Source organism: Macadamia integrifolia, unplaced genomic scaffold (genome assembly GCF_013358625.1).
Source record: "Macadamia integrifolia cultivar HAES 741 unplaced genomic scaffold, SCU_Mint_v3 scaffold1294, whole genome shotgun sequence".
Classification (NCBI taxonomy): domain Eukaryota; kingdom Viridiplantae; phylum Streptophyta; class Magnoliopsida; order Proteales; family Proteaceae; genus Macadamia; species Macadamia integrifolia.
The window spans coordinates 266,512-292,015 of record NW_024868149.1 but is presented as its reverse complement, the minus strand read 5'-3'; the positions used below and the strand labels follow the sequence as shown (position 1 = coordinate 292,015).

General features: G+C 39.1%; 2 protein-coding genes across 3 annotated transcripts in view; both read right to left on the bottom strand.

The window, feature by feature from the left end:
• Nucleotides 1-2,621: 2,621 nt before the first annotated feature.
• LOC122063328 lies at nucleotides 2,622-13,265 on the bottom strand. Of its 2 annotated transcripts, none has more exons than XM_042627046.1 (11): nucleotides 12,843-13,265; nucleotides 12,082-12,206; nucleotides 9,433-9,877; nucleotides 9,222-9,337; nucleotides 8,185-8,962; nucleotides 7,205-7,669; nucleotides 6,907-7,095; nucleotides 6,362-6,589; nucleotides 4,046-4,394; nucleotides 3,723-3,891; nucleotides 2,622-3,329 (listed from the first exon to the last, which is right to left on the bottom strand). In XM_042627046.1, exons 1-11 carry the CDS (start codon nucleotides 13,047-13,049, stop codon nucleotides 2,843-2,845), a joined length of 3,558 nt encoding a protein of 1,185 aa, XP_042482980.1. In that variant the 5' UTR covers nucleotides 13,050-13,265; the 3' UTR covers nucleotides 2,622-2,842. The 2 variants fall into 2 exon arrangements, with proteins under 2 accessions (XP_042482980.1, XP_042482979.1); XM_042627045.1 differs by having other exon boundaries at nucleotides 3,723-3,906; nucleotides 12,843-13,264.
• Nucleotides 13,266-18,656: 5,391 nt separating this feature from the next.
• Nucleotides 18,657-25,504, bottom strand: part of LOC122063327 (MICOS complex subunit Mic10-like) — a 16,508-nt gene continuing 9,660 nt past the window's right edge. Inside the window, exon 3 of the mRNA XM_042627044.1 lies at nucleotides 18,657-18,841. Within this exon, the coding sequence (XP_042482978.1) occupies nucleotides 18,827-18,841 (15 nt within the window). The 3' untranslated portion in view covers nucleotides 18,657-18,826. The remainder of the gene's footprint in view (nucleotides 18,842-25,504) is intronic.

Below are 25,504 nucleotides of genomic sequence, written 5' to 3'. Positions count from 1 at the left end.
ACCAAACACAGCTTAAGAGATAAAACAATATCATGTTGTGTGGGATTAACCTGAAGCTTCAGCTACCAAGTTCCCTTTAGAATAATCACAAGATAGGAGGAGATGTCATACAATTTCAATTTCCTTTTTACAACAACAGCAATATGGATCAATAATCAAAAGGGAAACTAGCTTATTGTGAGTAGCACATAATGCCCACCTATCAAAACTTTCCAGAAAAATATATGAAGCATGGGATGAATCCTTAAAAGCCAAACAAAATCTCAATGTTTCGTACAAAACTTTTCCGAACACCTAGTTATGATGTTGTATCAACCATTTAACAATCATTCTAGATAATTTGATCTCTAATGTTTCAAGTAACTTCAGCTATTTTAAATTGAATCTTCCTTCTTGTTTCAAGGGGTTGTATATAAGTGGGATTTATCTGTCACTGTGAAATACCTAGATTTCCACTAACCCTGGTTTCTACGTGTCCAAGTAAGAATCTTTTCTCCCACATTCACTTTAAATGTTCTACCAAAAAAAAAAGAAAAAACTCTAAATTTCAACAACGTGCACTTGGCAAGCCATATGGGGCCAATCTTTTTGGGAAGGGCATAGGTTGGTTCCAAGGTTTAGGATTTTGAAAGCCGGATCGTAACAGACTGAAACCCCTAGAATCTGCCTACAAATGTGACAGATAAAAAAAAAAAACGAGAGAGATCTAAGTCACTCGCAGTGGAATAGATCTTGTTGTATGCGTTGCTTCTCACGAACAATCAGCAGCGGTAATCTTGCTAAGTAAAGTTTCAGCTTCCAAATCCAAGGATAACAATGGAGATCCTTACAGACACTCTCAATTGGGAAAGACAAAAGAGAATAGGGAGAGAGAGTGAGAGAGACCTTTTGAGATTAAGTCAAAAGTTATGATATTTTGTGGTCAATCCTTTTATTTATAGAGATTTGACCAGTTAGAGTTTCTAATCCTAACAAGTCTATAATTGCTTCATGTGAGCGACCCACGTACAACGTGAGCATTGATGAGAAAAGACTAGCATTCCAAGACATTCTAGGCATTCCCCATTATAAAATCACTAACCAATTGAAAAGATGGGGGCATTACAGGAGACAAAATGAGAAGACAATGAAAAATTAGGAATGGATGCATGGGAGCCAATGGTTAGTCTAGAATTTTGTTGATGCTCTATTCCCGATTTTTCTGAAAATTATTTTTGTAGAGTTGGGAGAATACTTAAATGTTGTTCCGTGTGATTGATCCTCTTTCTTTTCTCAAAGTTTTTGGATCAAACACTAACCTGTCTAGGAAGTATTTTGTGTTTAGGATCTTGGCTCATAAAGACTGCTCATTGGTGATGAGTAGCCAGCCGAGTTAAAGTAATAGAGCTTTGTTTTGGATTTCAGAATCCTGTAGCCCTAGGCCTTCAGTTAATTTAGTTGAGCAGATCTTATGCCATCTAATGAGGTGAAGTTTTCTCAATCATCCTTATCCCCTTTTAAAATGCAAATAAGTAGAATCTAATTTCTTGCATATGACCTTAGGGAAAGAGAAGCTGAACATTTGGTAGGAGGGGATGGAGGAAAGGGCAAATTGGATAAGCACAGTTCTTCCTATAAAAGATAGCAAATTAGTTTTTGATAAGAGTCACAAATTAGTTTTTGATAAGAGTCAATCTTTTCAACTCTTGGTTGAAACAATTATTCCTAATTCTAGGGTGAAATAAATTGGTAACCAAGTAAGAAGAGTCATTTCTCATTTCATTTATCCCTAGAGTAATGCATAAAGATAACCCGTCGGCTGCATTAACATTAGAACTGAAAGCTATTCCGCTCTTATCACAATTGATGGTCAAACCAGAAGGTCAAAGAACAGGTCTCGAGTGCATTCAATGGTTGAGAAATCATCATGGGTTGCTCTACAAAAAGTTGAATGTATCATCCATAAAAAATAGATGGGAGTCTCATGAGCATGCCTAGCCACCTTAATTCCTCTAAACAGGTTGAGATCCTTGTAAGTAAATAGAAATTTAGACAAAGCTTCCATGGTAATAATAAAAAAGGAGGGGCTGAGAGGGCAACCCTGGCGGATCCCCCTGGAAGGTTCAAAGTATTCAAAAGTAGAGCCTTTTAATTTGATGAAAAAAAAAGAGGATTTCAAAGCTTTTGAAACATAATACAAGGCAGCACTTTTACTCGGACCTCTTGGCAAAATTGGGGCATCCGTTGTGGCACTTTCCTTTGGTAGTGTCATGGTTTCCCTCCATATTAGATGTCACCAAAGGGCTGTGTAGCAGCTTTACTAATCTACACTCTCAATTCCAAATGAGGCTTTCAAAGTCGGGTCTATTATAATGTACTGTGATTGGTTCAAGTTCTATGCCTATCTGGGCCCGACTGGGGCCAGATTAGGTATACTCGTAAGACAATTAAACCTATTTAACTGTGTTTTCTTCCAAGAAGAGAACTCACAAAACTGACACTATGATTTAATGGAGAATTAAGATTTTCGTCCTCCCTCAACCTCAGCAACAATTTCCAAACAAGAAATAAAGGCAAATATGTATTCCAAGCACCAACTGGAAGTCTAGGAGGAACATAAACTTTCAAAAAAGCTGAAGAAATTTTTAATAGAACAAAGATATCTTCATTTCAGTCTACAATTTTTTAACAAATTTTCTGTCTAATGAACTGATGGACATACTTTACATATCTATCCAACTTTACATGACATTGCTTTCTCCCACAAAATTAAGATCTGCAATGGGCTAGACAGGATCTTATATACAGAAATACACAAGAAAAGATAGCTTTTATCTACCCAATTTCCGTGTACTCCAATAAATCAGTTTATGTTATCGAGCACATGTGTATACCATGGCCCGTGAATGGTAGATGACACCGTAGCCATCACAATCAGCATTTCTGCTGCCTCTACCACTCTGCCAGTTTGAACAGTTGCTCCAATCCGCCGAAGAGCTATATGTGCCAGTTCCCTTCCCTGGGATCCACTTCCTCCAAGTATAACACCCCTGGTTGCAAGGTAAACTGCCTGGGAGACGCGTTCAAAAACTGTATTCCCAGCTTGGAGGCTCTTCACCAACAAGCTTGCCATGACTTCCTTCCTCTTTTGGACTTTCTTCGCATCCATGATATTGTCACCACCATCTGGGACCACACTGATAATTTCAATAATTTCAGCAATTCCCACATCTTCAACACGGTCCAGGAGCTGAAAGAGTTGTTCAACAGATTCAGATGCTAAGTTATCTATCTCTGAAGGACTGATCCCTAAGTTCTCACTGATAAGGGTTTGCCGGAGGACCAATATACTGCACATTATACATAAAATTCAGATCAGGAAACACAGAGAATAAAGAAAGAGGGACTCAGCCACAGACCACCCAGTCGGCTCTAAAGTCAACTCAGCATATCTTCGAAAACACAACCATCAGAATCACTGAAAATTTCTGAAACATCCCACTACTATTGTTAACGAAAAAAGGCAGCAAAATTTGTCTTGTTAGCATAGTCAGTTCATTAAGATTTGACCATATATATACATGATACTTTGATAGTGCACACAATCTCCCTTCCCAAGTTGTCAACAGTAAATTCAAGCTTGATGCGCAACATTTATAATAATATAATCAAGGATTATACTCAGTGTAGCTTCAGAACAAGGACATCTAGAAGTGAATTTATTAAAAAGGGAAGAGAAAAACCTGGTAGAGATGACAACAATCTTCTGAAATTGAGCCTGAACAGCCCTTATCCTTGAGAGATTCAGTTTAAGGGTCTCTGGAATAGTGAAAAGCTTCAGACCTTCTATCCCACTTGCTAATTTCAACAAGCCAAGTCTCACCAACAAATCAAGCATTTCTCCCCTGCATTCTGGTTGCAGATTACCTGATAAAACAAGAGATAAAAAAATTAAGCTTCCACTATCAAGGAAACTATGGATCCAAAAACTACCGCAAAAAATTGAACCTCTTCATACAATTTCAGAATTTCCCAATTGGAAATACTTATTTCAACACTAACATACCGGCAACAGTAGTTGAAGTTGGAGGTAAAGAAACCACTTGGCTTCTACTCACTGGCATAAGGACACTGCCACCAGTTCTAAGGGTGGTAGAAGGAAGAAGACCTTGAGAAGTACTTGTATGTTGAGTTGACAAAGCTGAAAGAGAATCGATGTGTTCTTCCCACTCCTGCTCTCCACTGGGCTTTACAGATGAAAACCACTGGACTGTCAGTGGTAATGAGGTTAATGCATCAGATGGAGATCCATAACGGTTTGCAAAAGCATTTCTAAGGTATTCCAAACCAGCTGGACCCTTTATGAGTGGTTCCATCATTCTAATACGTCCTTTGCTGATCTCCCGCTTTAGTTCCTGTAAGAATATGTTGCAGCTTGAGAAAAGAGTTGCAGTAATAAAAAAATTCAACTATCAGTAGTCGCTCTAATGAATTACAAGGATATCATCTGAGCAACACATTTGATGCAAATCCAATGTTTCTCATGAATAATGAGTGATACATGGTTCATTACATATTGAACAACCCATACCCATATCAGATTCCAACGCTCGTATCAATACCATGTGCAATATGATATTGTGGCCTAATTTACATGTTTGGGCTGGCAGGCCAGGGAGTTGGGGGCGGTTATGCAGATAAATCACTTAATGGGCTTATTTTATTGGAAATAAGCCTTGGGTAGGGTTATGTATGTGTTGGGCCTTTGATCCCATGGATTTTCTTTGTAATAGGCCACTTTAATGAGCCTAAAATATGGGTAGAAAGTAGGAAGATGAGATTCAATTCATTAGTTTAGTTAGAGTCTTGTACTCAATCTATTTCCTTTGTTATTTAAGTTTCCTAGTCAGTTTAGGTTTCCCAATTAGTTAAAGGATTGATTAGGCTTTTCCTTTTTAGTGTTTTAATCAGTTTTGAGTCTTCTATGTAAGTTTGTAAGGGGCTACAGCATTAAACACGAATTTATTAATGAAAGAAAAAAGATGGTTTATGCGGTTGTGCTATGGGATGCAGTTGGGTGAGATGCCCTAGGTGAGATGCCTAAACCTAAGGGTGAGATGCCCATTCACTAGTTGTTCTTCTCCTTTCTCAACCCTCCATCGAATTCTCTTTTTGTTTTTTTGTTTTTTCTTATTTTCCTTTTATTTTTTTGTTGTGAGAGAATGTTTGAGAGCTAAAACCAAGCCTATTGGAGGACATCTTCTCTATTCAACCAGAATTTCAGATCCTGCCTGGGATTAGGATCACTTGTGATTCTAATTCTACATTAGGCGGGGTGGGTGGGGAGGGTTAGGTGGGGGAGATTAATAATTGGATAATCCTAATGTTGAATCGATATGAACAAAAAGTAGGTTGGATGGGAAATTCTGATATGATGGATTTGAGCATTTCTTCTAACATGGTCCTAGACCAGATGTTTCTAACAATTGGCTTTACGAGTGCAAACTGCAAATCCATAATAGAAAGATGGCTCAAACCTAACAGTTAGGAATGACAGGATACATCATCTTTTGAAGTGTCAACTTTTTGCATTTACCTAGCGTTGGCTTATAATTTATAGCATAAGTAGGTCAAATGGAAAGCTTGTCTAATTAATCAACAATGTCCACTCAGTATCGGAGGTCAGGTTATGCAGATAAGTCACTTAATGAGCTTATTTTTATTTGAAATAAGCCTTGGGTTGGGTTATGTATATGTTGGGCTTTTGATCCCATGAGTTTTCTTTATAATAGATCACTTTAATGGGCCTAAAATATGGATAGAAAGTAGGATAACGAAATTTAATTCATTAGTTTAGTTAGAGTTCTATTTTGAGTCTATTTTCTTTGTTATTTTAGTTTCCTAGTCAGTTTAGGTTTCCCAATTAGTTAATGATTGGGTTAGGCCTTTCCTTTTTAGCGTTTGAGTCTGTTTTGAGTCTTCTATATAATTTTATAAGGGGCTACAACATTGTACACGAATTAAATTGAATGAAAGTTTATTTTTGCAATATACAAATTATTCCCTAAGAAAGGATGATCATCAACTAAGATAGTTAAGGGTGAGACCCAGGCTAAGATAGCCATTCCCCTTACCCCCATTATTTACCCAGCTATTTATTGGATCACTTGTGATTCGATCGTACATTATCAGGACTTTCCCTAAATAAAAGTATATTCCTAGTTTATAATAATGAAAGGAATGAATTCAGTTGTAATTTTATTGTCTATACGAAATAAGAGTATCTGCCACATTTTCAAGTTGCAATTTCAATTTCATTTCCTGCACAAAGAAAGCAGCAGCAAACCATCTAGATTAGGGAGGAATACGGAAAAGAACCCACCTGAATCTGTTCTAGAACAAAGTGTAGACCCTTGATCATTGCAAGGACAAATGAGGCATTTGATTTATCTTCAGCTTGTGAAATCTCACCCAGCTCATTCAGCAGCTTCTTGTGGGTCGTCCTCATCTCTACTTCCATAGCTGGAGCAGAAAGCTTCTGCAGAGTGACCAATGCATACTCCAGGATTTTTCCAAGATAAACCATGTCATGACTTCCTGACATCAGCACCTAAGAACAGAAGTAAATTGTTAATTAACCTATATATATATATACATATATATACACACACACATTTAAATAGAATATACAGAAGTAAATTGTTAAATTGACCCATCAATAGTAAATTTGTTTCTTGATAGAATAACATTTTTATTGGGTATGTGATCATCGGTAGATTATATTATACTCTGTAAGTTATAGAATATACAGAAGTAAATTGTTAGACTGTCCCATCAGCTGTAAATTTGTTTCTCGATAGAATAACATTTTTATTGGGTATGTGATCATTGGTAGATAATATTATACTCTGTAAGTTTAAGCACTACCTCGGAAAGAATTTCTAGATCAATAGCTTCAAGAATCTCCTGCTTCCAACTCTGAGGAGCCATTTCGCATAGTTCATCCCTAACTTCCTTCATGAGCTCAACCACCCAACAATAGTTGGGCTCATCCTGCTTCATAGATTCTGCAACACCATCCCAAAAAGCCTTTTCCATTGTATCTTTTATTGTTGCCTGGTCAGGGAGAATGAAGCGAACAATGGTAATGATTTTCATCTAGACATGAATAATTTAAGCCATTACTTGATTTAGTATATGCATGCTTAAAAAATTACAAACAAACCTTAACACCACTCTTATTGCCATCATTGACATTCAAGCTTTCAGCAAAAGCATGGCGATGCTCATGGACTATTTCATTTACAAGGATTTCATTCTCCAATTTTGAATTTTCACCAGGAGGAACAGACAGTCCATCCATACTCCTGGAATTATCATCTTTGGTCGGAGGAGATACATCATTCTTAAACAAGGAGCCAACAACATGGCTACCACCACCCTCAACTAGCTTAATACTTCCATGTGAGATAGAAACTGAAGAATGTCCGGCTGAACCAGTTGAAGCTGAAGCACTCCGCAAATTTAGAGAAGAAACACGTGCATTTTGTGATGCCACCAGACTTCCATTATCCTTTGCTTCAAAGAATCTGGAGCGTGTCTCTGAGAGAGCAGATTCTAGATGTTCAATCCCAGCATCACCACTCAGATGTTGAATTCTCTCTCTGAGAAGCCTCCGATCTTCAGTAACCTATCAATAGGAAGAGTATGTCATGGGGAAGTTGGCCATTTCTGTACCAGGTAATTCCACAAGCCCAAGATTACTTCTTGCAGAGAAAAGAAAAACTCGTACAATCATTTAACATGATCAAATGGTTAAATCAATTTTTTTTTTTTTTTGGGGTTGGGGGGGGTGGTGTTCAATCAAAGGGTTAAATCTTGATTCCTGTTAGTTTAATTATAAGGACGATGCATAATAATTATAATAATAATAATAATAAATAAATAAATAAATAAATAAATAAAATAAAAGAGTTAATAAAAAACTTTAATCACCCTTCTAAATGATGCCACCAGCTGTACAACAGATTGTGAAAGATGTCACAGTTATGATAACCCTTATGCGTGTCCACCATCTTTCCAGAAGCTATTTGTAATGTCTATAATTCTGTGCCTGATAGTACCTTAAAGCACCCGTTTACTTGGGGAAACAACAAAAAAGAAAAAGAATAGAATATGTTTCCAAAGAGGTGAGCAAGGAAATACCTGCTTCTGAATAGCTTTCATATCATGAGTAAGACTACCATTATTCCCTTCTGGAGTAATCTTGCATGTCTGCATCATAGAGAGCTCGAGTTGGCAAGCAGCTCTCACCAAGTCTTCCTCCAGTGACCTTGCATCCTTGAGCTTCCACACCACAAAACAATAAAGGTATGAGCACCAAGCTGCATCAAAAGCAGCAAGCTGAGATCTAAATGTCCGCTTTTTTGGCAATGTGGTGGATGACTCTTCTTTAGCACCCCATGTGGTACCATCCAATATACTCTCAATCACCCACTCAAACTCCCGAATGAAATTTCCTGCAGAATGGGCAAGTGCAATCTCACGCTCCCCCTGCCCATTGAAAACTGCATCTGGATGACTCAGTATCATGTAAGCACAAAGGACCACTCTAACTGGATACCTTGACAATTGAACTGATTTTTGAGCTACACCAGTGAATGCTGCTTTCTTTGGTGCTCTGCTTCTGGACAGATTACCAGGTGTGCCCTTTCGGCTGGGAAAAGAAACACGTTTGAGGAGATGATCAATGTTATCCAAACTGGATCCACTGGTAGGTGCAGTAGCACGAGAGATAACATATCGGCTCTCAAATCGATCAAGTAAAGCTTTTACAGTCTGAAGAGTTGCAGGTGACTCAATCCTGAGAGCAAGCTGCTCAAATGGCATTAGCTTAACAGATTTCTCATTAATTTCTATGGCTTCAAAAGATTTTGCCAAAGCAAAAGTAGTTTTTCTGAGCCTCACAAATTGCCTCCAGCACCTGAATTTGCCGCAATACAGCAAAAGTAAGAAATATGTAATGAAATGAACAGCCAATCAGGGAAAGCTATCCTGATGTGCAGCTATATCTGTCAAGACCTTTTAGTTGGCAGTCAAATTCTTTTAAAAGAAGACAAATGAAAGAGAGAAAAGGTTGACAATATTATTCTTTTAAAAAAAAAAAAAAAAGACAAGCGAGAGAAAAAGATGATACCATTGTCTTCCAATTACTGGATTCCAAACAACAGCAACTTACATACCTTGCCAATTTTCTTGAAAGGAAATCACCCTGCTTGTGCATCTTATTACAAATGGTACTGAGGGGAGTATGAAGATTTCCCCTCTGTCTCAGATATTCAGCCCTCTGTCTCTTGGCCTATTCATTATTAAATATTTTCAACAAACTGGGGAAACTAACAGTTTTATTAACAAATTCAAAGAATTTCAACTTCTACATGAAAAAATTCATACCTTTTGGAGACGATTTTCCAACTGATCCTTTAACTTACTTCTCTCAATCTCTCGCTCTTGATACACAGACATGGCTACCTTTCGTGCCAGCAACACCATTGCACGTGCCTTTGTTTTCTCCGCTTCCAACAATCCCGACCGCTTCTTCTCTGCAGCAGCACGCTTTTGGGAAATTTCAGTACGAACACGCTCCTTGGACTTGCTCTTCTGAACCATCCTCCACGACAATGACTGAGCTATCCTCTCCTTTGCTAAGGCCCTTCGCTGCTTGTAAGCCTTCAGAAGAAGCAACCGATTTGCCTCTGCCTGCTGAACCCGTGACTCCACTTTTGTGCCGAGCTCCTCACGCTCCTTCTCAAACCGCATTTCAACTCCTGTTTTAACTGCTTTCCGCAACTCATCCAACCTTGCAAGGCGCATTTGTGCCTTTGCCAGAATGCTCATCCTGATGATTCAAACATCAGGCAGTAAGTTCTACAAAGTAACACCTCTCCCAACCACACTTACTCCAAAGAGAAATAAATAAAAATAAGAAAATGATAAACAATTTAAAGCCCATATTTCACAATCTGAGTACTCTCCACTATGGCCAAATGGAAAATGGTTTATGTAATTCTATGGTTTCAGAAAGGACACTTTACTATAAGTACAAATTGGGGGGGTGGGGGAATGGTGGTAAAGCCACAATATCAATATGACCCATCAGTCCACGAACTTCGTGACCTAATATTCAGAGGAAGGGCCAATAGAGAGGAGGAAGAATCTACGGAACTATGGGGCACATTGTTATGTTATGTGGCAAGCAAGAGATGCCACGTAGGCATGGGGCGAACTCTCTGTCTCTTTTTCATGAGTTCCCTCTTGGATAGAGGTGTGCACGTGGCTGTGGGGCATGATGGATAGTTAACATTACTCTCAAGTAATTATAGGTTTTAATTATCATGTAATGTTTTAGTGGATGTAGGAAGTTATTTTAATTAATCGATAACGGTAGTGTCGTGGCAATGTGGCCATCATGGGAAGAGAAATTATGTCACCATGGATGTATGCTATAAATTAGTAGAAGACTAATAGAAAAGAAACTTTTGAACCAAACCAAACTCTATGTGTTAAGGTAGGCTTCCTTATCCAAGCCAGACGTCAGGCTTCATCCATAAAGCCACCCCCTTCTCCCTATTTTCTCTCCAATTTCATCTACTATATCTTATTTCTTTTAATTTCCTCCAATCTTTTCTCCCTCCCTTCCACGCACGTAACAAGGGGTATCAAAGCCAATGAATCGCCCACCTGTGGAGGTAAATCTTAACAAGATTCATGATATTCAAAGAAAAAATTTGGTCTTATTAGATGAAATTCTGAAAAAAGTGTTGGCATTGTTTGAAAATTTTGACTACATAATTGCAGCAGTGCAACCAAAGCTTCCAAAAAGGAAGGAGAAGAAGAAGAAGAAGAAACAAAAGAAAAAGCAAAGAAGACGAAGGAGAAGATGATGAAGAATAAGAGGAGGAAGGTACCATTCACCACTTTCTCCAAGGAGATGCTTGTCTCTACAACTAGATTTGCATGCCAAGAGATAAACATACGGGATCCAGAAGGACAATTCTTGTTCTTATTTTCTTTAATTTTGTTATCCTTGAGGATAAGGACATTTCAAAGGTGGGGGTAGAATGCTATGTGCTAGCAAGAGATGCAATAGGCATGGGGCCAACTCTCTCTCTCTCTCTTTCTCACGAGTTCCCTCTTGGATAGAGGTGTGTACGTGGCTGTTGAGCATGATGGGTAGTTATCATTAGTCTTAAGTAATTATAGGTTTTCATTATCATGTAGTGTTTTAGTGGATGTACGAAGTTATTTTAACTAATGTGGTAATGGTAGTGTCATGGCAATGTGGCCATCATGGGAAGAGAAATTACGTAACCATGGATATATGCTATAAATTAGTAGAAGACTAATAGAAACGAGACTTTTGAACCAAACCAAACTCTATGAGTTAAGGTAGGCTTCCTTATCCAAGCCAGACGTCAGGCTTCTTCCGTAAAGCCACCCCATTCTCCCTATTTTCTCTCCAATTTTATCTAATATATCTTATTTTAATATGACCAGGGAGTGAAGTGAAATTCGGATACATAAAACTGTGAAAAGTGGATGCAATTCAAGTAATAACGTGATCTGAAAGAGAGGTTTAGTAAGATAGTACCAAATATCATTTTAATTGCCCAGTCTTGAGTCCCGAAACCCAAGTACAGAGAGAGTCCATTGGAGGATATAAAGTATGACTGTTAAGAATCGAGCCTAGTAATATTTTTTTAGTTTGACATCAATATCAGAGATAAGACAGAAGATAAAATAGCCCTATTTTCATCAACATTAACTTTCCAATACCAAAAAACCAAGCTAATAACCAGTGAAGAAGAAAATAAAATAAAATCTGTGCAGCATCAAACTCCTAATCCTTGATTTTGGTTTGACAGTATAAGTATGTAACTCTCAAAAGAGAAGGTAGATGGGAGACCTGGATGCCACAATTTCATCAATATCAACTTTCCAAATACAACACCTATATCCTAAATTAATAACCAGAAAAAAAAAAGGGAACAAACAACTAGAAAACCAGACAAGAAGACCAAAAGGTTACTATAAAATTAATACCTTTTCTCTTTAGCAGCATAGAGTTTAGCTTCAAGGCGCTGACCCAGATCTTCGTCTTGAGATGAAGACCCTGAAGAACTCCTCGGCTTTGGTCGAGCTTTACTTGACAACCACTCATGGAATTGCTGCACTCCAAGGGAGGAGGGTGGGGGAAGTTAGTTGAGCTCAAGCCTTACACAATTGTCTACTCTATAACAGACCAACACATAAACAACCATGGGTAATTGATATTGAGAATTACTGGACGACTCGCACTTTTTGTTGTATTGAAGAAGAAACCAAAGGCAAACACATCCATCAAAAACAGATTGAAAAAGAATCAAGTACACAGGTTTACAAAGAACATATTCAGAAAAGAGAATTAAACTCTTAACCCCCTTATTAGTACGAAACAAAATCTAAAATCAAAGAACCACTAAAGCCAAAAATAAAATAAAATAATCAGAAACTGTAAGATAACATACACATGAATAAAGGAAACAGAACTAGAAACTGAAAATTCTTGTGATCTCACCCCCCTTCCCAAAAAAAAAAAAAAAAAAAATGACAGAATTAAAACAAAGACGAAAGCTTCAGGACTTGGAACTGAAATTCTAAGTTGAAAGCGAGAGAGAAGAACTTGGAAAATAAATTAAATAAAGCGCAAGCAAAAAGGGCCGATGAAGAAGGAAAAAAGGAGTAAAAAGTTGGATCATGGAAAGGAAAGGCGCAAAACCCAATTAAGGAACAAAAAAGAAAAAAATTAAGGAGAAAAAAAATACCTGTCTTCGGAGATCAGCTTCTCTGAGCTTGGCTTCAATCTCTTCAGCAGTAGAAGGACTTTTAGATTGTAGAAGCCGTTGCCTGAGCCTCCTCGGTAACTTCGGTGGTGAAGATGAAGAAAAACCCACTCTTAAATCGACCACCGGAAAATCCAACGCAACCGCAGCAACCCTCCCGGATTCCGTCATCTCAACTCCAGCAGGCATCGATGATCCTTACCTTTCAAAACCCACAAAATCAAATAGCTCTGATCCAGCAGGCATCTTGTTTTTTGGTACCAAGATTACGAGCATTAATGGTTTATTAATCCACTTTTGATTAATTTCAGATTTTACTAATATTCACTATCTCTTACCAAATGTGTGATTTCCTATCTAGAAAAAGGAGTGACATCTTCACCCTTGAAGATGATATGCATCTTTGGAGATATCATTGTATTGTCTTCATATTTTGTTTCTATCTCTACCAAAAAATTTTATATCTTTTCTTTTTATGGTAAGGGTTAATCTGTTTGTAGATGCAGTTATATTCAATGGATCTTAACTGGAAAGGGGTAAAGGGTAAAGGTATAATTATCCAATCAAACAGATAGAATTGAATATGGGGTGGATCCGAACCTTCTCTAGGGAAGTCATAAAATCCCTATCTGCAGAACAAACTTACACCCAGTGAGTGCGGATCAGGTTCTTGTATGAAAACTATTATTGTCTCGAATGATTTTGATTCACACACATGGAATCCAGCCCTGTTCTAAATCCCAACTGTGTGGATCAGGATTGTACGAGAACCTAACCATCTTCTACTTGGGGTTCTCGTACGAAAACTTGATCCACACACACGGAATCCATTTCAAGAGCTTGTGTTCTATGTAGCGATGATTTAGTCTTTGATCCTCTCCTCTCTTGTTCCCATGAATGGCCGCTCTAACATTAACTAGAGAAAAGTGAAGGCTTCGATGTACCTAGAAGAGAATATAAGAATAGAATAGAAAGGAAAAAACATAATTTGACTTTGTTTCACGTAAAGAAAGAGGGAGCAGGAGTGAGGAGAAGGTGGGTCATGGGTGGGGAGATGAGAATAAGGAAAAAGAAAAAGGTGGGGAGGAGGAGGAGGTAGGATTTAGATCCTCTCCTATTTTTAATTATGCAAATCTTATGCAATTCATTTTGTACACACAACATTTGTACATTTTCAAAATCAAACAATTATAAAAGTTTAAGACATTTAAGGAGGTTAAAATGTATTTGAATTCCAAAAAACTTTTACAATTATTGGACTTTGACCTATTGACGGCCATGAGTTTCGTACTGCCATTATGATCAAATCATAAGGAAGTTTTTATGGAATTTTTTTTTTTTTAATCAATCGCTCGATGTAACTATAGAAGTCCTAAAAAGAATATAGATTGGAAGATCTATTAGAGTTGAAGATCAGCTAAGGAAGCAGTTCTCTCTTGAAAATATATTATGATTAGAGGTGCATAATGAATGAAAATGCAATTGGAAGGCAGCAGTGATTGAATCGAGACAAATCGCTCCGTTTCGGCGGTTCGAGGGTCATGTTGACCACAATGTAAAGAGCAATGCTCACCCACACAGAGCGTTCTGAGGAAGTCGATGATCGTTCTGGTCACTGGGTTTGGTACTAGGCTCTGAAATTGGTTAGTATTGTATTACAGATTGATTGCAAAGTGTGATATGGGTTTTATAGAATTTGCAAGACAGGTTCAATGAGTCTGGTTGTAGGCTCTGATATGGCTTTTTCCCTAGAATATTAATAGTTTAGCCGACTCCTTTGCTAGAAGGGCACTGTTAGTAAAATGTACGATTTTTTTATCCAATTCTGATCCATGTAGGAAGAGCATCAAAGGTTCAAATTGAACCAGGCTAAGAAAAATTAAAAGACGAGTGTACCCATTCCAAATTTCATTCTGATTAAATGATTTGCAGCTGCCAATACATCTTGCGGTAACAAAAATGTATTTGTTCTGAGATATATCAAATTCAGCTCCTTGATTCATATTCGAATCAGACCAATCCTTCCTAATTACACCTGTGTTAAAAAAATTTCTTTTCTAATTCCTTCCATAGGGATTCTGAAAATCCCGGGTCCCTGCCTACACAAGCAAATTGATGATAAAACTCTTAAGGAATCCTTAGTAGGATTTTTCCTAGTTACTCTTTATGCTTGGGCCTTTGAGATTAATAGTATGGTGTTATGGTGTATCTCACTTAGCGGGGATGAGCGACGGTACGGTGGATTCTCTCACTTAGCAGGGGTAAAAGGTGTGAGAATCCATATGTGAATGTAGTGAGAGTTTTTGTGAAATGGATGTGGCATGTGGTAGTAATGTGAATTGTACAATGTGATATCGAGGGATGTAAACTATTATACAGAATACATTTTGAATGTGTTCCAGACACTCTCCGTCACCTCACAAATGGCCACACGTGCTTTTGCAATGATGAAGTTTGCTATTATCTTAAATATACCTTTGATTCAGGCCAGACTCAGGCTACGCAAGGTCAGCTAGAACAGCCCACTTTTTTGCTAGGTCTTCGTTGGTGTTCTCCTTTCGCTTAAACCCTAACGGGCCTGCCCTCCCTATTAACTGACCATATAGCTGGGAGTAGAAGGGATGCTCCTTCATCCCTTCGAGAACAGGACAGGGCAAGAAAGGAGTAAAAAGATGGTCGGAAGATTGAGAAAGCGAGGTGCTCAGCGCTAGGAGGTTCCAGCTCCATTAGATTTTCTAATTCCACAACTAAAACAGCTAGAGAGTTAGTATGATATTTGTAGGCATTAGCCATAAAATGTTAATCCTTTCAGGTAACACTTGGTACTGTGGCTAAAAGCAAACATAGGAGTAGAGAAGCAAATCTTCCTAACTTAAAAATTTTCAGGGGAAAACGAAAAAACTCGTTTCAGGATCCCTAGAGCAGTCTCCAATCTCAATCCTGCTTATCCTGAAAACAATAAGAGCAATCACATTAGTACACGGTCAAAAACAATAGCCAATCCTGTATATGAGAACTCTTTTAAGGAAATGTTCACTTAAAAGAAAAGACTACATGTCCATCACAAGAAAAAGACCACATTGGCATATGCACAGCAGCAGAACCCCACCATTCAACCAGTTCCAAAGTTCCCTTGGGACATCAATTGGAAATCTGGATGCCAGANTCAAACGATCGCGTATTGCAAGATCTTCAAGCCAGGGAGAGATCGGTTTGTTCAGTCATGTGAGACCGATTGATTCTCCTAAACCTTTTTGGGGAAAGACCGCAACTCCGGTGGCCGTTGGAAGACCGACTCAGAAGTTATCGAATCTGAAACCAGAGCAACCTTGTCGAAGGATTTTTACAATTTCATCGCCAGTTCGGGAATCGAAAGTGGAGAACCCTGAGTTGAACTCACTCCATTCTAAAGTCGGCGGGTTTCTTGAGGCTTGCTACCTCTGCAAGAAGAAGATCGGCGAAAGAGAGGAAGTTTTCATGTATAGGTAACGTTTTCTATTGTTTATTGTACTTCCCCCTTTTTTGGTTCTCCCAAGTACTCTGTTGTTATTTTTTCATGAGCCTTTTAGGATTTTGATCAATGTGAGTTCTCGAGCTCATTCTGCAATGGAGAATTTTCTGATTTGTTTTAGGGCGAATGGATTTACCAGGAAAAAACGAAAAATCCTTTCGTCTGGAGTGATCTGATGAATTGACTTCTTTTCTTTTCCATCCCACTGCAATCTGAATAGCCCTTATAGAATTTGTTCAACTTCAAGGAATAGAAGGTCTCCCCCTTTTCTTTCGGAAACAAGGTTTATCAAACACCCAAAATTCTATTTTTGTTCTCAGAAACGGAAATTTCTGTTTCTGTCGTTTCTTGAAACAGAAACAGCAGAAACGTTATCAAACCGGCCCTTAGTCTTTGATCCTCTCCTCTCTTATTCCCATGAATGGCCGCTCTAACATTAACTAGAGAAAAGTGAAGGTTTCGATGTACCTAGAAGAGAATATAAGAATATAATAAAAAGGGAAAAACATAACTTTGACTTTGTTTCACGTAAAGAAAGAGGGAGCAGGAGTGAGGAGAAGGTGGGTCATGGGTGGGGAGATGAGAATAAGGAAAAGGAAAAGGTTGGGGACGAGGAGCAGGTAGGATTTAGATCCTCTCAAATTTTAAATTATGCAAATCTTATGCAATTCATTTTGTGCACACAACATTTGTACATTTTCAAAATCAAACAATCATAAAAGTTTAAGACATTTAAGGGGGTTAAAATGGATTTGAATTTCAAAAAACTTTTACAACTATTGGACTTTGACCTATTGACGGCCATGAGTTTCGTACTACCATTATGATCAAATCATAAGGAAATTTTTATGGATTTTTTTTTTTTAAATCAATCGCTCGATGTAACTATAGAAGTCCTAAAAAGAATATAGATTGGAAGATCTATTAGAGTTGAAGATCAGCTAAGGAAGTAGTTCTCTCTTGAAAATATATTATGATTAGAGGTGCATAATGAATGAAAATGCAATTGGAAGCCAGCAATGATTGAATCGAGACAAATCGCTCCGTTTCGGCGGTTCGAGGGTCATGTTGACCACAATGTAAAGAGCAATGCTCACCCACACAGAGCGTTCTGAGGAAGTCGATGATCGTTCTGGTCACTGGGTTTGGTACTAGGCTCTGAAATTGGTTAGTATTGTATTACAGATTGATTGCAAAGTGTGATATGGGTTTTATAGAATTTGCAAGACAGGTTCTATGAGTCTGGTTGTAGGCTCTGATATGGCTTTTTCCCTAGAATATTAATAGTTTAGCCGACTCCTTTGCTAGAAGGGCACTGTTAGTAAAATGTACGATTTTTTTATCCAATTCTGATCCATGTAGGAAGAGCATCAAAGGTTCAAATTGAACCAGGCTAAGAAAAATTAAAAGACGAGTGTACCCATTCCAAATTTCATTCTGATTAAATGATTTGCAGCTGCCAATACATCTTGCGGTAACAAAAATGTATTTGTTCTGAGATATCAAAATTCAGTCCTTGATCCATATTTCGGCGACCAATCCTTCCTAATTCACACCTTTGTTAAAAAAATTTCTTTTCTAATTCCTTCCATAGGGATTCTGAAAATCCCGGGTCCCTGCCTACACAAGCAAATTGATGATAAAACTCTTAAGGAATCCTTAGTAGGATTTTTCCTAGTTACTCTTTATGCTTGGGCCTTTGAGATTAATAGTATGGTGTTATGGTGTATCTCACTTAGCGGGGATGAGCGACGGTACGGTGGATTCTCTCACTTAGCAGGGGTAAAAGGTGTGAGAATCCATATGTGAATGTAGTGAGAGTTTTTGTGAAATGGATGTGGCATGTGGTAGTAATGTGAATTGTACAATGTGATATCGAGGGATGTAAACTATTATACAGAATACATTTTGAATGTGTTCCAGACACTCTCCGTCACCTCACAAATGGCCACACGTGCTTTTGCAATGATGAAGTTTGCTATTATCTTAAATATACCTTTGATTCAGGCCAGACTCAGGCTACGCAAGGTCAGCTAGAACAGCCCACTTTTTTGCTAGGTCTTCGTTGGTGTTCTCCTTTCGCTTAAACCCTAACGGGCCTGCCCTCCCTATTAACTGACCATATAGCTGGGAGTAGAAGGGATGCTCCTTCATCCCTTCGAGAACAGGACAGGGCAAGAAAGGAGTAAAAAGATGGTCGGAAGATTGAGAAAGCGAGGTGCTCAGCGCTAGGAGGTTCCAGCTCCATTAGATTTTCTAATTCCACAACTAAAACAGCTAGAGAGTTAGTATGATATTTGTAGGCATTAGCCATAAAATGTTAATCCTTTCAGGTAACACTTGGTACTGTGGCTAAAAGCAAACATAGGAGTAGAGAAGCAAATCTTCCTAACTTAAAAATTTTCAGGGGAAAACGAAAAAACTCGTTTCAGGATCCCTAGAGCAGTCTCCAATCTCAATCCTGCTTATCCTGAAAACAATAAGAGCAATCACATTAGTACACGGTCAAAAACAATAGCCAATCCTGTATATGAGAACTCTTTTAAGGAAATGTTCACTTAAAAGAAAAGACTACATGTCCATCACAAGAAAAAGACCACATTGGCATATGCACAGCAGCAGAACCCCACCATTCAACCAGTTCCAAAGTTCCCTTGGGACATCAATTGGAAATCTGGATGCCAGACTTGCAATTCTTTTTTTTTTTTGGAGGGTAAAAAGAGTTGCATTTCATTTGAGTGGTAAAGAAACATCAAACTAATAGACCACTGAATTCACACAAATGATTTCTTGTCACATCCAATACATTGAGAATTAACCTAGGTCTCCTGAATTGCCACAGATATACGGATATCCTAGTTTGGACCAGACAGTATATCACCATTCTAACATGTTGCCAACAAAGAATTATTATAAATTAAAAGCTGATAACGTTAATATTATTCCCACCCACCCCCCCCCCCGGGAAAAAAAAAATCAAGGTACTGCATCACATCAATATTTTAGCTCAAGTAGTCATAATCACTGATTTTTTGCATCTTACCTATGTTTGGAATCCCCAACATAAGTTGAAACAGAAACAGTACGCCTCTGTCAATAAGAAAACACCATCACAACCAAAAAAAAAAAAAGGAGAAGCATCACAGTATCCCTAATAATTCCTTCATACTTCACTGAATGTATGATTTCCAAGCATTTTTCTCACATTACCATCAAAATGAAAAATCCTAACGAGTAACATAGCAAAGAACTTGAGCTAAACCATCAATATTTTAGCTCAAGTTCTCAACCACTGATTTCTCGCTTCTCCACTGTGATTTAAAAGACACTTAACGGAAGCCTAAAACATTACAAACTTGTGTCTTAGAACATTCCACCCGGCTCTCCTCCACCATGATATTGTGAAGAAAAAAATCAAAGCAGAAGATTGTGATAAGAAACCCCCCCCCCCTTCCCCTTCTTCAAGAAAACCCAACATGTCTCACCCCTAAGAAGATCTTACAGTGAATTAGGATTTTTAATACCTGCTATTCCCACCAATAATTTCTGGTAAATGATCAACAAAGTTGCAGAAGGACCAAACCCTTAATTAAAAGTAAAAGAGAGAAGCAATAAGAAATCAGTTGCATTCTATCCTAAAGAAGGGGGAGGGGAGAATGAAATAATTGACCAAAGGGGTACGAGAAAGGGAAACCCACTTTACTAAAAATTTTAAAAAGTAGCCAGGGGGAAGCGAGGTAAACATTTGACCCAATTTCCTTGAGCAAGTAAGGTCTATTACGCAAATGAGAAGGGAGTAATGTCAGATGAGGAAGGTCTGAGTCTGCAACTAGGGTTTTGGGCGACGGACAAGATCCTGATGGTATGCGGCCTCCTGATCATGGCAAACAACCTCTGATTTCAGATTTCTTTAGGGTTCTTCCTAAAGTACGTGAAAATGGTAATGAGGGGAGACTGTGACAGTTCAGGAAGTACATCAATCGAGAGAAGGTATAACCAGGGGTGTGGTAGAAACTACAGCCCATGGAAACCTGGTCAATGAAGAATCTGCTCCAAAGAGAACATATGCTAAGGCTGTAGGAAAATCCCTGCCGGAGGTGGACAATCTGCTGGAGCCAATCCATGCGGGTACCTTCACAAAAATTTTTAGACGACAGGAGGCTTACATAGAATGCCTCAAACGATACCGATATACCATAATAGGTAGGGCCAACTTCAGATACGTATCCTTGGACAGCATAAGGAAGGCTGCGAGAGAGTCATGGAATCTGAAAGGGGGGTATTCATCGCTCCTATGGGGAAGGGGATCATCCTTTTCCAGTTTGAACCCCAAAATGACATGGCTGCGACATTGAGAAGAAACCGTCTTAAGGTTGGGGGCCAAATAATTAATTTTCAACGATGGAGGCCTGATTTCAAATTCAGTGAAATTCAAGTATCCACAAAGCTTGTTTGGTTGAAGTTTCCAGACCTGCCGTTTCAATACTGGCACGAGAAAATTCTATTGTCAATGGCCAAGGCAGCAGGAAGGCTGGTGGCCCTGGATTGCAGGACGCGCACTTCATCTGTTGGCAACTTTGCCCGTGCTCTTGTGGAGCTGGAGGCTGCTGCTAAGTGCGTGGAAGAAATCCAGTTTGTACGCAGAAAGCAGGGCTCTGACAAACTTATTTGGTTCAATCAAGAGATTCACTATGAAGATGTAATGGGTAGGTGTGGTTTCTACAAAAGGGCTGGGCCGGAAACACCATTCTTCAGTGTAGAGACAAGAAAGTATTGGATGCCAAAGAACATGATTGTCTCCGATGGTCGTATTCAAGGAGCTGTCCACGTTGATGAAATGGGAGGAGGAAGGCCGGCACAGTCAAGGCCCAGCGAGATGATGTGGCAGCGGGTCTTTAAAAATGGTTGATCTACTTCCCTTTCGAGGAGGGATTCTCCATGTGATGTGGGTGCAACCGAAGGCACCAAATCAGCAGTTTGAGGATCTCCTTCACATGGCGGTGAGGATGTCTCCACTAATAGGACTTCTACCACACATGGATTGGAGGAATCCTTCCAAAACAGGTCTCTTGTTATGGATGGACGATCAGATCCTATCCCCTTGATTGAAGGTACATCATTGGAAGGTAATCAGCTTCCTCTCATGCTGGACAACCCTGGGTCTGGAGCAGATGCTGGAAGTAGAGCGGGTTTCAATTCACATAAGGAGTCGGACCATAAATCAGGAGAGTACCAAAATGAGGCAGTGGACTCTAGTGAGGGGCAGGAAACGGGTTCAGGGGAGGAGGTATTGGGTGAGGATTCGGTGGAAGAGGAAGCAATAGTGTGTGAACAACAGGAGGATGCTCAGGAGCGTAGGAGACCTTGGCCAATATCTACAGGAGATTAGAGGGAAAGTCTCACAGGCGGGAGGGGATGGAATGAAGCAACAATGAGGTGCAGACAGTGGCATCTGTGAACAGGGATGCAATCAGAGGTGGTCGTGGGGCTAATATCAAAGGAGGATGGGATGGCCTGTTGGCTCAAGCCTCTCAGTCTTGGGCTGATGAACATATGGTTACCAAATGTACCCATAGTCAGATTCAAGAGGGAGCAGTTGTCCTCCACTATGACAAAGTAACTGATATTGATACAGTAGCTATTGCGGCGGAAAGAAAAAAAGGAAGTGTTCGCTGGTAAATGCAAAAAGATAAGCAAGTTAACAATACGGAGCAGGCTGGTTGCAAGTCTGATCGCATTGCCTCCTCTAAGAAGCATTAATGCGTGTCCTCTTTTGGAACATTAGAGGCATTAAGAAAGCGTCTGCAAGAAGAGCCTTGCATATGTTATTGAAGGAGAAGAACCCTGATATTTTATGTGTAGCAGAGCCGATGATTGATCTGAGTGCGTTTCCCATACTTTTCTTCAATAAATTAGGCTTTGAAGCTGACCTGATTCACAATGTAAGAGAGAATAAAGTCCTAAATATCTGGATGTAATGGAAGCGTCATGTTAATAAGCTTGTTCTGATCACAGCATGAGAGCAGCAAATTTCGATCAGGTTAGATTGGATGCAAAAGTCCATGTTTGTTTCGGTGGTGCACGCTAGTTGCTTTTGGGCGGTGAGGCTTGATCTTTGGGTGGGGTTGGCAGCTGTCATTTCATCTCCTTCTACCCCCTGGATGGTTGTTGGCAATTTTAACACCACAATTGGAGTCTCAAGAGAATGGAGGCCCTGGGCCATTTAGCTTGGAGTTGGCAAACAGAGTTTGGCGCAATGGTGAGTGCTTGTTCTTTATTGCAGGTGCCATCGTAGGGGAGGAAGTTCACATGGTCAAATAATAGGCGAAGGAGGAATCTGCCGGCAGTGCTCGATAAGAGCTTTTGCAACGATGCTTGGATCTCTCATTTTTCAGGATTGTGCGCAAGAGATGCTTACTAGGATGGCCTCAGACCATTCTCCTCTGTTGATCATGTCTAAGTCGGTGGCAAGACCTAAAAATTGTCCTTTCCAAATCCATTTGGATGGAACATGACAACTTCTTGCAAGTGGTGAGGAATTCTTTGCAAGGTTGGATAAGAGGCTCCCCTACTTGTGTTCTTGCTAAAAAACTGAAGTGCCTCAAGCCTATTCTTAGAGCTTGGGGAAAAGAAGTCTTTCCCAACTTTGGGGAGCAGCTTTCGGAAGCAAAGGAGTTAGACGAGGTCCAGGAGCAGTTTGAAATGGTCAGTTTTAATGATCAGCTATTTGCAAGAGAAGCAGATGTGAAGACAAAGTACCTAAAGGATTTGGACAATCATGAGAAGCTACGGGCAAAAAAATCAAGAATAAGGTAGATGTTGCATGGGGACAAGAAATTCTTTCATCCGTCAGCTAAGATGAGGAGCCAAAAACATCAGGACGCTAAAGAAGGAAGATGGAGCTATGACTTCCGATCAGGGTCAATTAGCCGAATATATAGTTAATTTTTATAAGAACTTTCATAAAGCTACGCCCCTGGTGGAACAATTGGAAATTCTTGACAGTATCCCCAAGGTCTTAGAGAAGGTGGATATAGTGAGGCTGGAATCTTTGCCAAGCAATAAGGAAATAAAAAAGGCAGTTTGGGAGTTGGATCCAAATAGCGCCCCGGGGCTTGACGGTTTCTCAGCTGCATTTTTAAGAGAATGCTGGGAGGTGATATCAATCTAATGTAGGTCATGCGGTAAGAGATTTTTTTATTTCGGGAGTTATGCCTAAAGGAATTAATAATAGCTTTCTGGTATTGATTCCGAAGATGGATGGGGCATCTTCTCTGGATAAGTTCTAGACCGTTTTGTATGGGGAATTATTTTGCAAACTTCTGCCAAAAGTTATGGCAATAAGACTAGAAGCTCTTCTCCCTAGATTAATAGCTGATGAACAAGGTGCATTTCAGAAGGGTAAGGTCCTCCAATCAAATATTAGCTTGGCGTCGAAGTTGGCTAACCTAATGTTCTCGGCAACCAGGGGAGGTTATAAAAATCAATATTCAAAAAGCCTATGACACAATCTCTTGGGCTTTTATTTTCCAGGTGCTGAGGAGGTTCGGTTTCTCAGAAAAATGGATAGGTTGGCTGCATCAAATGTTCAACACTACCAAATTTCGATTCTCTTTAATTGGGGGGGGGGGGGGCTGGTTGGCTTTTTTTGGCGAAGAAAGGGGTCTTTGTTAAGGTGATCTGATATCCCCTATGTTATTCATGTTAACTGAAGAGGTTTTGTGCAGGGGCTTAACAAGATTGATCAATGAGACGAAGCTCAAACCTCTTCAAGGGCCACGTGGAATTGTTACACCTGGTGACATCTTGTTCGCAGAAGACATTTTTATCTTCACCAATGAGTCCCTAAGGTATGTTAGGAACCTAAATGCTTTCTTATCTAAATGTGAAAGCTAGGGTGTCTAGACTTCAGTGTGGCATCTCTTTTGTCCAGTCTATCAACTGGCAGCACCTATGATCCTGTTCTGGAATTAATTCCTAGTTAGCTAGCTGGGAATTGGTTCTACATTAGATTTCTACTGAATTACCACAGCAGAAGAGCTCTTAATCTCACAGAACAAAAAGACAAGAACCAATTTCCATTTATCAAATTTGTGTGTAGGGCTGTAACAATTTCTAACTTGTATATAAGACATAAAACAGAGTCAAACTAGGCCTACCTCCAGACAATAGCTTACTATGGAGGAAGTCCTAACTGACTAAAACTCTGCCTAAAATAAGAAATAAATGACTTAAACAATGCTGGAATCAGAGAGACCTATTCTAACCTAATTAAAAAGTAAATCCCATATCCCTAATTCTTGCCCCATATTTTAGGCCCATTAAAGTGGCGAATTACAAAGAAACCCCACTGGACCAAAGCCCCAACACATGTATATTCATCCCAAGGCTTATTTCTGCTAAGATAAGCCCACTCCTGTGTTTTATCTACATGAGAAGAGTTCAGGCAATAAAACAGAACCAGCCGCAAAAGATTTTCTTTTATAGGTTCACAAAATCAGAAATATCAACATTGTCTCCCCAGGGGTTAAAATTAATCAGACACAAACCAATCTTCGAGATTTGGTAGAGCTTCAAATCTCCAATAGCAGCTTATAACAACACTACGACTCAATGAAGCTCAAACCTATATTGCATTTATAATTCAGAGGAATACATAAATTGCAAATTTTTGCCTAATAACATAAGCACATTTAATAGATCAGTACATTGATTGAACACAAAATACAGACTGGAACCACTGTTCTTTACAGACCGGTCATGAGATCATCTTTCTCAGATGTGGGTCAGCAAGCCTAGCTTTCATTCCAAGACATATATTCCAAGTGAAAAGAAATAACACCACAGAAGCAATAGGTCAGCTCTGGGCACCTACCGATATCAAGTAAGGAATAGAAGGACAGAAAACAGAAGCACAATTTAAGACATAGGAATAATAGCAAAAAAAATAACCACAATATTCTTAGGGAGCATAAGAAAAGAAGAAGAAGATTCTGTTCCACTTATCAAAACACCATCAACAAACAACCTCCTAATGAGTGTCCAGCCGTAACTTTATATTAGCAGTTCATTTCTCAAGGGAAACTAGACTGCGGAACGATTTTTTTTTTTTTTTTTGGGGGGGGGGGGGGGG

Coding starts and splice junctions, on each gene's coding strand:
- LOC122063328 (XM_042627045.1), bottom strand. CDS start 13,049: ATGCCTGCTGGAGTTGAGATGACGGAATCCGGGAGGGTTGCTGCGGTT. Junction 12,207..12,842: donor AAGCTGATCTCCGAAGACAG/GTATTTTTTTTC, acceptor CTTGGAGTGCAG/CAATTCCATGAGTGGTTGTC. Junction 6,590..6,906: donor ATCTAGAAATTCTTTCCGAG/GTAGTGCTTAAA, acceptor TTCTGTTCTTAG/GTGCTGATGTCAGGAAGTCA.